Source organism: Pan troglodytes, chromosome 5, assembly GCF_028858775.2.
Source record: "Pan troglodytes isolate AG18354 chromosome 5, NHGRI_mPanTro3-v2.0_pri, whole genome shotgun sequence".
In the NCBI taxonomy this organism is placed as follows: domain Eukaryota; kingdom Metazoa; phylum Chordata; class Mammalia; order Primates; family Hominidae; genus Pan; species Pan troglodytes.
This window is the reverse complement of record NC_072403.2, coordinates 69,415,093-69,427,442: the sequence shown is the minus strand read 5'-3', so window position 1 is coordinate 69,427,442 and position 12,350 is coordinate 69,415,093. Positions and strand designations below refer to the sequence as shown.

At 35.6% G+C, this 12,350-nt stretch overlaps 1 protein-coding gene across 7 annotated transcripts in view; it reads right to left on the bottom strand.

The window, feature by feature from the left end:
• Positions 1-1,411: 1,411 nt before the first annotated feature.
• PHF3 (PHD finger protein 3) overlaps positions 1,412-12,350 on the bottom strand; it is a 79,150-nt gene continuing 68,211 nt past the window's right edge. For all 7 annotated transcript variants that reach the window (XM_003317887.7, XM_009440132.5, XM_063813134.1 and 4 more), the window contains 6 exons: positions 12,215-12,350; positions 9,647-9,842; positions 8,991-9,138; positions 6,636-6,725; positions 4,504-4,699; positions 1,412-4,279 (listed from right to left, as the gene is read on the bottom strand). In XM_003317887.7, the coding sequence (XP_003317935.1) occupies positions 2,157-4,279; positions 4,504-4,699; positions 6,636-6,725; positions 8,991-9,138; positions 9,647-9,842; positions 12,215-12,350 (2,889 nt within the window). In that variant the 3' untranslated portion in view covers positions 1,412-2,156. The remainder of the gene's footprint in view (positions 4,280-4,503; positions 4,700-6,635; positions 6,726-8,990; positions 9,139-9,646; positions 9,843-12,214) is intronic.

Genomic DNA, 12,350 nt, shown 5'->3' with positions numbered 1-12,350 from the left:
GGGACTGAGAATGGCTTTGGATCTACTACTCATTGAAAAATCTGCTCATTTTCCCTTTTTCTCCTCAAAAGGAAAACCTCAAATAGCTAATATGACCATACCTTCCCTATTCTCCATAAAATGTTTCAGTCAATCAGCGGTTACAAGATCTGCCTCTAACCCCTGGAGATGCTCATCCCTAATAGAAAGCTATATGGGCCTTGCCTATTTTAAAAACATGTATCAAGATTCGATCAGAACTGATTAAAGAATTTGATATGTAGAAAAAACTATTAGCGAAGAGGTGATCAAAAACTGACCTAACAGCTTGTTTTCATTCATTAACCCATTCGTTTTTACTTTCATCTTGCAAAAGAAATCTGGAGTCTGATATTCCCTCAACCAGATATATCAGTAAAGGTAGATTTATTGACGATATACACATTTGAAATTGAAATGTTTTTAAAATGTGTAAAACCCTGACAGCAATTTCTTTGTAATGGTGCAAATTATAACTTAGATTTTGTTTTGTTTGGGAACTAACTTTGTTTTCTAACAAGTTAATTTCCAAAAGAAAAGTGGACCAAAGTTAAACGGGCTTTATTTAAACACAAGTTCTCTGTTTTAGAATCTTATGATAGTAAGTTTCAGAGGATAAGGATAGGGAAAAAAGTACTGCAAGTCATTGCAAATTAGATAGAATGTTTGGTTCTGAATTTCCTCCCTTCTCTCCAGCAAAAATAACAAGGATAATTCTGTTTCAAAACCAATTTTTAACTCTAATCTTTAAGCTCTTTAGGAAAACAATCAATTTTGTGGAATTATTTATATTTTTCTTCATTAATACAGGTAAGTAAATAATAGAGTTCTCTTTCTTTTGTATTTTGGAAGGTTTTTTTTTTGTCAGCATCATTTGATAGCTCTTACTTTAAATTACAGCCATCAAAACCATGTGTTTTAGGGTTTAAATAAATTTAGATTTGAATTAACAATAGTTTTCATATTTTTTTTCAAGTAAAACTGGCATATGAAACTGTACAGTTACTTTACGAATTAGGCTAAATCGCACATTTTATAAAAAGATTCAAAACATATTTCTCTTCAAGTTCTGCGGTCTTTAATTTTAATGATTAGTGAGTCAGAGTACCAAATTGCGATGGTGTAAAAGTTTTCAGAAACTTACCTATAAAGTGGGCATAGCTGCACAGTGTTTCACAGGCAGTTCTAAATTCTAGCCTCTTTAGAACTACACAATTCATCTCAGCCTACAATTTAAGATTTTAAAAAATTGTTTTCCCCTCATCTAATGCCTGACATAGATAGCTATTTCTATATGTTCTTGGCTGAGTAACAAAAAATCAATGTCTGAAGGTAATTAAAGCTTTAAAGAAGAAATTCTTTTACTACTGAATTTCAAGTCACACACACAAAATAGGTGAGAAATTATTTTATCATATTTAGAATCAAAATATCCCTTAAAATATTTACATTTTACAGTAAAAAGGATAGCAAAACACAAGATCATGTACAAGCTTAAGTATTCAAGTTTCTGAAGAGCCAAAAATGAAAATGAAAATAATGGCCTACCACAAAGCTGTAGTATATGGTAATAAATGACTTCAATGAGTGCAGATTAAAGCAATAAATGTACCCCTTGGGCTTCTGATTCTTGGTCAAAAACTGCTCAACTAAATGATTAGCATAATCTGATTATGAAGTTGCTTGGATTTTTGTTGCTCCTCTACAGTTTCTTTAAAAACAGTGCAATTTAAAACAAACTTACAGAGCACACATTACTCCCAAATTAGTCATTATATAAAGGACATTCACTAGAGGAAGTAAATATATTCCATAGTTAAACCATATTTACCAATTAAGGAATAAAACTAAAATTTCTAAGCCTTTATTGCATATTAATAAAACAAATCTTTGAATATACAGCAATGTAAAACTTTTAAAAATATTAAATTCCTATAACTAGGGACCGTTGGTATGAAGAAGGGATGATGAGCACTGGTACAGAGCACTCTGCACCAACACACAGAATTTACTGTTCTGCAAATGACCAATAGTAAAAATTTTAAAGATGGCACAATCCTAGCAGGCAATCTTTCTTTTGTTTACAAGATACAACATTTTAAGTTATTTAAATGTAATCCTGAAGCAGCCTGCAAATTTTACCTTTTGCTTTTAGTTCTGTCAGTGTGGTCCCTATCTTTGTGGTACCTATCCCTGTCCTTTTCTCCTTCTCTATGTTTACTTTTCTCTCGTTCTTTGTCCTTCTCATAGTCTTCACTTTTAGGTTTATCTGGCTTCTTGTCTACATTCCTACTATCTCTGCTTGCTTTTCCATCTGTTCCTCGATCACCATGTGATAACCGTGCCCTCTCTTTATCTTTGTGCCCTTCCTCCCTGCTTTTTCTGTCTCTGTCCTTGTCTTGGCTTCTGTCTCTGCGTCTATGCCTTTCAGATTCTTGCTCCCATTCCTTTTCATGTCGCTCTCTTTTCAAATGGTGTGAATCACTATAAAATCTCTGGCGGTCCCCTTTACCCCTATTAAATGGCCTATCCAGTTGCTGTTGGTCTTGCCTACCCCAAGGGTCACTATGGCGCCTTTCTGGCCTCCGAATGTCTTTAACCTGGTAAAAGTTCTGCGGGCCTATATACCTTGATGCTTGTGAGAGAGGACCCATCATACGCTGTGGCTGACCTGGGAGATGAACAACAGGTGGCCAGGGAACCATGGGATTTTGAGCAAAGCCAAAGCCTGGAGGGGGAAGTAATGGAGGTGGCAAATGTGGTGGAAATCCAAACATGCTTTGTGGGGGAAAATTAGGAGGCCCTGGAAATGGAAATCCAGGTGGGCTAGACTTGAGATGCTGAAGGTTGGGCTGCTGTGGCCTCATGGGTGAAAAGTTTGTACTTGTTCTGGGGCTGGTGCTTCTGGAAGTAAAGGTGATGCTTTTAGAAGGAAATTCTGATGGACATGTGTTTCCAACTTCAAAATGAGATGTCGCTACTGCTGATCCTCTTCGAAATGGGTGCACAGTTTCAATATTTTGCATTAAAATATCCTCCTGTAAGGGTTTTGCTTGTTCTGCTTGAGAAGTCTGTATGTTTTCTACTGATGGTGAGTTTTGTGCAACTTTTAAATTGTCACTCTGCTGAACACACGAGTTTTTCTCTACAGAACACAACTTTTCCTCTACATTGATTTGTTCTGTTAAGTGCTCCTTGTTGTGTGACAGGCCAGGCAGCATGTGTTTTTCTCCATTCCGGCAACTATCTCCATCTTTGCTTTCTGAAGTAGTTACAGGCTGACTTCGTCCTGCTGCTTGCCTAGGATCCCTTTTCAGGTTGATAAACTGTGGAGACCTCGCTGTATTAGCAACAAGGTTTTCACTACAGCTCACATTACCATCTATGTTTCCTTTTCCTACATTAGATCTGCATGGAGAACTATTTGAAGTCTGGTTATCTTGCAAATTATTCTCTTGATCTTCCTGAAGCTGTCTTTTTAATGTTTTCTCTTTACTCTCCACAGTTTCCTCTTGTTTTGACTGAATTGATAAATTTGTTAAAAATGCTTCTGTAGAAACATCTGGTGGCTTACCTCTGAGACTAAGACTCGTCAAAGGCCCTGCAGAAATGGAAGAGGACCCTACTACTGATGTTTCTATTTCTGCTGACTTATCTGTAGATTCTGAAAGATTATCTACTTTATCTTTTATCTCCTTGTTTTCACCATCAGTTACTTCCACATTATCTGTTTTCTCTATTTTTGAGTTGGTCTGCTCATTTAAAAATGGAATTTCTTTAACAGTGTTTTGTTCCATCACTGACTGGGCCTGGTCATATACTTGACCAGTGGTGCCCAAAAGGCTTTGAAGTATATCATCCACAGGAAGAGGTTTATTTGCTAATTCCAGAGTAGTAGGTTGATTCTCCCAGCCAATCAACACGCCAGGAAGAAATCTTAAAGGTTTTGGTGGCTCCTGTTTGGTGACTTCCATTAAAGGTTCAACTGCTGTTGGAAGGTCTTCCTGAAGATTCTGCTGAGGTTTATTTCTCTGCTTGTGTAATACAGTTGTAAAAGAATTAAAAAAGTCATTTTCTTCCTCTGGTGCTTCTTCTGTAGAAACTTCTATTTTACTTTTTTTATCAGGTGGCAATGCTATTGGTGGTGCACTTTCAGGAGTCTCAGCTATATGACTAGTACTAGCACAGGCACTGTGCTGTCGCTTCAGTTTCTGACGAATAATTAAGCCCAACAATAGATTAGGTCTATGCAGTTCAAGCCCTGTATAAAACCAAAAACATCAATTAATTCATCATTTTCAATCATTGCAAAAAAAAGGTAAAATTCTGCCTCTAACTTATTACAGGATATTAAATGGTGCCTGGCCCTGTCAAGCCATCACTAGAGGGCTGGATCCTGAGAAAGAAGGCAGAATCAGTCTTTTCACTCTGGTCCCACCTCCCATGTTATTTCATTCTTATCCTATTATTAAAACGTATACCTACCAGGTCCATCAAAAGGCACAAGAGGGTGTGGAATTTTATCTGTGGCACCCAAAGGAATAAGGTACATATCTTTAACCTGCTTCATGTTGTTAGCAGCTACTCCATAGCGCTTTCTGCTACTGAAGTATGCAAAGAGCAAAGTATAAGAAATTTGATCTTCTTCAGTTACTGGTGTGAAGCGAACCACACAAATTTCCTGTTCAAGAAAATAACAAATAATTGTTTAAGGTAATAAGCTAAAGAGTAGCTTGGTTTTAAAACTATTTCTCAATTAGTAATAATCTATTGAACTTCGTAATGATGGTACCAAATAACGTGGTTTACCAACTTAAATACAGAAGAGAATATTAAAAGCAAGTAACTCTTAAGAAAAGATCTTTACTGATCCATTGATGGATTTATCTGATGGCTTACATTTCTTATGGAAACATAAGAAATGGAGTCCAAAGGTGATTAATGACTTTTTTGAAGGTGACAGATACAACTTGTCAATGGCAGAGATGATACTGAAATCCAAGTCTTCTAATATCTACACTATATCCTGATTTCCAATGCTGTAACCTCCACAAAGGGCTGCCTATGTTTTTGACCCACTGGGAACTAAAAGCACCCAACACTTCCACCCTACCATACATTTATATACACAAACAGACAAATCTACTAATAATCCAGTTACTAGGCACTGAATTTAGAAATAAAAAGGGCTGGATGAAGAGACCTTATATACATACAGACCATAAATTTTGTAAAGTAATTTGGCTTAGGAATTTTCTTGCTTGCCTCTAGGTTTTGTTTCAGATAGAAAAGACAGTCCTAATTTGTTATTAATTTGGTAGTGTTCAACAACAATGTTTTTTTTCATGATGGTATATGGCCGAAATGGGAGAGCCAGATTTGCTGCAAAGCCTAAAACTGATGCAAGCTCCTAAGGAAAACATGTGAATGAGCTGAAATATGACTCTATCTCTTATAAAATGTGTGTTGTGTGTCATCTAAACTGCCCTCTTTTAGAGTAAAAATCACCATACATATGTTAGTAACAACTATTACAGAGTGTTTAAATCTGTTAAATCGGAACATACTATAAAGTGTTGGGCAGTAATATGTGTGTGGATTCAAGAGTGATTCTCAAAATGCCCAAGAGTAATACTTCTCATTTTTATTAGTGCTTTAAAGTTTATTTGTATTTTAACACTGTATCAATTTAAATTCTAAAAATCTATATTGGAACAAAATATTCTTTTCAGCTTAAGATCATCCATTTTGGATCATTCCAAAGAAAAGCTAGAGACTTCTGAAAAAGAGGCAAAAAAGTAACATTTATTCATTCAAGATTTATTTATCGAATGACTGTTAATATACTAGGTACTATCACATCCCGTGGAGGGAAAAACAATTTCTTCTAATGATTAAATTTTCCTCTGTAGTAATATTCTATAAGTTTAAAAAAAGAAAAGAAAATGTAGAGAGAAAAAGGAAAAGGAGAAATATTATTGTGATAGAGCCATTTCACAGTATCTTTTCTCCTTTCCTCCTATTACTAATAAGAAGCCCTTAACTTTTAGCTGGTCACATGGCCATCCAATAAAGATTACATTTCCCAGCCTCCCTAGCAGCTATGTATGGATGGCTATGTGACTAGGTTCTTTCCAATGGAAGTTAATGACTGCAATTTGCCTTTGAAACAACTAGACAGGTATTCTTCCTTTACTCCTATTTGGTATGTTTGACTGCTGAGGACAACACTCCAATCAACTTCTATATTTTTTGAGTCACTATATTTTAGATTCTCTTTTTTGCAATAGCTTAGCTGTGCCCTAACTCAAACACTTGTCTGTAATAGAAGCAAGGCAAAATTCCAGGGTGAATTTCAATACTTACTCTAAAACATTTCTTCTAAAACATTAACAGAAGCCACAAAGAGAGCATCCCAGGAGAGGAAAAAAAAAATGCTGTACTGTTGACAGCCTCAGCAAATGGCTTTTGTTCAGTTTTGTGAGGTATATTACATAGACTTAAAATGTGTATTGCCTCCTTTCCCCAGGAGACTTTGCACCCTTGCATAAGAATTCTAAACTGTTTACTTTCTAAACATTTTCCCATGCTGGTATAGTGAAAAAAGTTTTCCTCACCTTGGTTCCTGATGCTTTTATTTTTTCCACATAATCCCAAACTGTCTGAGGTGATATCCTGCCACCTACTTGAATACTATCTGGTAGGTCCTATGGTTAAAAAAAAAAAAAAAAGAGAGATCAATATATATAGATTATCTTTATTATGACATTAGTAATTCATACAAATTTGATTCTAAGACTAATTTGAAACAGTAATAAAAACAAGTAAATAAAGAGATTATGAAAAATGTATCGGAAAACATAATATAGAGAGCAATTAGGTTTTACTTGAAATGCCAACTACAAATGACTGTTGCCTAAAATACAGCTACTAAGAAAGAGTCTGAGTTCATGCCCAATCTCACTACGAAAGATGGGAAAGGGAAGCAATGGCAAGCATACCACATTAACAATTCAGAAAGAACACAACACATTTCAGAATATTAGCAGAGATTGTAACCTCCCCTTTTGGTAGCAGTAGGCAGGAAAATTCCTTAATAATTAACAGCTGAATTTCAAAGGTTACCAAATGTAATTACAGAGTGTATTTTTGCACAAAGGAGAATAATATTGTAATAATTCAAGGTTTATTTTTTTAAAGGCATAATCTTTCTGAAAACAGATGACTACACATGAAAGCAATTAAGAATATTTAAAACTTTATTCAGTACATTCCTATTTTTTCCACGAAGACTGAGGAAAATCATAAAAACATAATTGATATTAAATTCAATTTAGTTTATTTAAATTATTAACTACTTTAAAATATTTGATTTGGGATTTTAGTCCAAACTAAAAACAAGTACAAAATGGAAGTGAAAATCTGGAAAGCAACCACATAAAAACTGTGTCTCGGAGGGGAAAATAATAATTTTGTTTAAAATCAAAAGGATTTTGTAGTTAAGGGCTTACCTCTCCGTTTAAAGAATTATCTTCACCATGGACTGACCAAATAATAAATTTCTAAACAGATTTGCTCAAGAAGAACATCATGGATCTAATTCATTTTTCTCTTATAAAGCTCACATTTTTAAAATATCAAGCAAACTGTATATAAAAGTGATTAGTCTGTTTATTAATCGAAAACACACTGCTAGGCTGGGCCCGGTGGCTCACATCTGTAATCCCAGTATTCTGGGAGGCAGAGGCAAGCAGATCACTTGAGGGCAGGAGTTCAGAACCAGCCTGGCTAACATGGTGAAGCCCCGTTTCTACTAAAAATACAAAAATTAGCCAGGTGTGGTAGCACACATCTGTTAATCCCAGCTACATGGGAGGCTGAGACAGGAGAATGGTTGAACCCGGGAGGCAGACGTTGCAGCAAGCCAAGATCACGCCACTGCACTCCAGCCAGGGCAACAGGGCAGACTCTGTCTCAAAACAAAAACAAAAACAAAAACAAACCCACAACTGCTAACCAAATAAACTGATCAACATTACATAAACAGTATTACATTGAATTAAACTAATTGCAGCCTAATCCAAAGAAAAGTGAAGTTTATGTTAGCCTTAAAAAAAAAAAAAAAGACAGGCAAATGATTTAGGCTTTTTCAAATAATAAAAGGAATTTTTTTACAATCTTTTAATTCTTTAAAATCAGCAGATAGAGAATAAATGAAAAAGGTCAGATATGAACAAGATAGCAAAATATGATCTCAACATAAATACAGTATATATGTACTGATTTATTTTCCTTCTATACACATATAAAAATACATTTCCTTCAAAATAATTCAAAAATGTCACTGTCTCATTTATCACAATATTATAATGTTACTGCTGCTTATTTTCCATAAATACCACATAATAGTTTCTTTCTATTTCCCTCAGGTGTAGAACCAACCAAGGGTATCACTTGCAGCAACTACAGTCACTAGTCTCACTGGTTTTCAACTAGCTGTAATGCTTCAACTCCCAGTCTACATAAACCACATTCACAGAAATAGGCAGGTAAGAACAGTAGTCATGAAGATGGGGAAACATAAGCAGTGGGGAAATCAGAAGATCTGTTCAACAAAAAATTCTTAATGTGTTAACATTAAAGACCAAAAGTATGTAAATCTTTTATTTAAGTGTGTATTCAAAGAAAAACTTGGATATCCATGTAGACTCTCATTGATTTTGAATTATCTGACACAGTGAGGCAGTACATCTTGGGAAAAGTGCAGGACACAGGAGTTTAAAACTTTCAGAGAATAGTTTATTTAACAATTCTGAAGATCCATTTGTTAATTCATAATTATATTACTTGGACTGTTTAAAAATCATTGTTAATAAATATTTCTATTACTAACTGTCTTATTTCCCTGTCAATTACTTTCAGAAACACACATTATCAATTCATGCACAGAAAAGCAGAAAAGTTCACAGTACCTCTGTCAGGTATTCTGGGGAGCCAGATACTGGATAGGCTTTGGTAACAAATTTTGCCACAGAAGGCATGTTGATAAAACCTTTCCAGATGAAGTTCAATCGAGCCAGAAAGGTAGACTCAACTTCAACAGTTCCAGGCATCTCTGGACTAGAAAATGACATTAAAAAGCCTAAAGACAAGCTGATGAATAAATCAATGTCCTACCTAGTCATCAGTTACTCGTATTTTAGCATGTGAAGAAGGCCAAAATATGAGGCTATTGACAAAGAGTTCACACTTTCATTTTATAAAATTACATTCATATTTACATAGTAATGTTTTACAAAATCTTCCCTCTTGGCTGGCTTAGGAGAACTAAGATTGAGAAAAGTGCAAACATTTCGTCTTTAATAATCTATCCCTGACTTTTGGGACCAGCATAATTAAAGAGAATTTTAAAGCTGTTTCCCCACATGCTCCAATCTCTCACTGAAAACACTCCAAATATATTTATTTTCGAAGTCTTGTTTTATCTATCTCAAAGTACAGGAAAGTACAGTTATTTTCTCAAATGAGAGGTTCCCAAAATGTCACTTTTCTGTTTTTGAAGACTTGCAAGTATAATCTGGCAAAGATCTATAATGAGTATTACAGAATTTACAACAGAGAAAATTACCGTGGAGCAGGAGAGAATGTTGACTTTGGAGACTCCTGTTTCTCCTCCTCAAAGAATTCAGAAGCCAAAATATTTGAGGTTGAAGACAATGCATCTGCTATACTTTCTGCTTCATTGTCTGAATGTTTGCGAGCTACTCCTACAACAACTTTTACTTTTTTTGGAGAAAGATCATCTACAGGTGGTGCCATTCGACCTAAGCCCAGAATACATCAAATGAAACCAACTGTTAACTACAACTTTTATAACTTAACCCATTTTCACTTTCTAAAGTTATTCAGGTTCTATGATTCAACTGCTGAGTAACCATACATTTCCTGGGGTTATATCTAACTGTCATCATTTAGTTATATCACAACCACATTTAAGAATCAGCAGAAAATTCACTAGTGTTCTCCCCACTGCCAGCCCTCTTCTATATACAGGGACCTAAGCTTATCTGAAATGCAATTCAAAGCAAATCATGCATGGTTCTACCTGTAATAAAGTTAATTTCCCCTTAAAATCTCTTTATAATTATTTCCTACATGTAAAACATATCATGAGTAAATATGGACAAGATTAGCAGTCCCCAACCTTTTTATCACCAGCAACCAATTTCATGGAAGACAATTTTCCCATGGACGGTGGGATGAGGGGAGAGATGGTTTCAGGATGAAACCATTACACCTCAGATCATCAAGCATTAATAGTTAGATTCTCATAAGGAGCACGCAACCTAGATCCTTCACATGTGCAGTTCACAATAGGGTTTGCACCCCTATGAGAACCTAACGCCACTGCATCTGACAGGAGGCGGAGCTCAGGCAGTATCGTCCACCGCTCACCTCCTGCTGTGAGGCCCAGTTCCTAATAGGCCATGGACCGTCCAGGTTTGTGGCCCGGGGGTTGAGGACCCCTAGAGTAGTAATTCCTCTCTTAGTGAAGTGAAAAATTAGAAGAAGAGAATGTTAAACAACTCAGACAAGCTAAAATGAAAATATTATTACTAGAACCTAAAACAGGTTTCTTAATTCTCTGACAATTTTTTTTAACTAAACCACACCAAATTCCAATAGTCTCGAGAAGTAACATGAAGAACTAAGACAAATCTGTATTATCTGTATCCAGGTTTGGATTATATAGCAACAGCTCATGACTATACATGCCTGAAGAGACACCTCACCAGAGAAGCTATACAGGTGGCATATAAGCATGAAAAGATGCTCCACATATGTCATCAGGAAAATGCAAAGTAAAACAACAGAGAGATACCACTATACACCTATTAGAATGGCCAAAATCTAGAATACTGACAATACCAAATGCTAGCAAAGATGTAGAGCAACAGGAACTCTCATTCATTGCTGGCGGGAAGGCAAAATGAACTCTCATTCGTTGCTGGCAGGAAGGCAAAATGGCACAGCCTCTGTGAAAAATAGTTTGGAGGTTTCTTATAAGATAAACATACTCTTACCATACAATCCAGCAATTGTGCTCCATGGTATTTACCCAAAGGAGCTGAAAACACATCCACACAAAAAGCTGCATACAGATGTTTATACTAGTTTTATTCGTAATTGCCAAAACTTGTAATAAAACAAGATCTCCTACATTAAGTGAATGGAAAAACTATACATCCAGACAATGGAATATTATTCAATGCTACAAAGGAATGAGTTATCCAGCCATGAAAAGACATAGGGGAAGCTTAAATGCATATTACTAAGTGAAAGTAGCCAATCTGAAAATGTTACATACTAGATGATTCCAATTACACAATATTCTGAAAAAAGCAAAACTACAGAGACAATGAAAAGATCAGTGGTTTCCAGGGGCTGGTGGGGGTGTTGGGGGAAGGGATGAATAGACAGAGTAAAGAGGATTTTTAGGGCAGTGAAAATACTCTGTATAATACTATAATGCTAGATTCATGTCTTTACACATTTGTCCATACCCACAGAAGGTACAACTCTAAGAGTGAACGCCAATGTAAACTATGGATTTGGGGTCATTATTTTTCAATGTAGGTTTGTCAGCTGTAGTAACTGCACCACTCTGGTGTGGGATGTTGCTAACAGTGGAGACTATGCACGTAGGGAGGCAGCAGGTACGTGAGAAATCTCTGTAACTTCCTCCCAATTTTGCTATGAACCTAAAAGTGCTCTTAAAAATAAAAAGCTTTTTTACAAAAAAGTAATTTCAGTTTCTGATTTGTCTTATGTTATATATAATAAAATATAAATGCTATTTTACTCCTTTACTTTAGTAAATGACAGTATCATCACAACTGCCCACAATGTTTGATGTTCATTCTAATGGTTAAATTCTTGTCATTTGACTCCAGCAAGAACAGTTTTTAAGTTCAAATCATATATAGTATAATTAGGTCTAGACAGTAGACTATACCACAGTATCAAACTATACCTCAACCCAGAAAACCAGTCACACGAAAGCTTAAAGACTGTGAGTGAGTGCCTCACCACCAATATTGGGAAAACAAAACCTACTTAAATTACATATACTAGTATCTAAGTATCCTTCTTTCATAATGAATGCAAAATTTTAGGAAGAAAAACTTCCAATTACCTATGCAGATTTTGCAGTTGAGATCAAAAAGATGCTGTCTGTGTTGACTAGTGGTATCTTTAGACATAGAGTCAACCTCCTCTTTTTGTTTTTCAGATCCTTCTGGCTTCTCCAATGACTTATTGGCGGCTGGTTC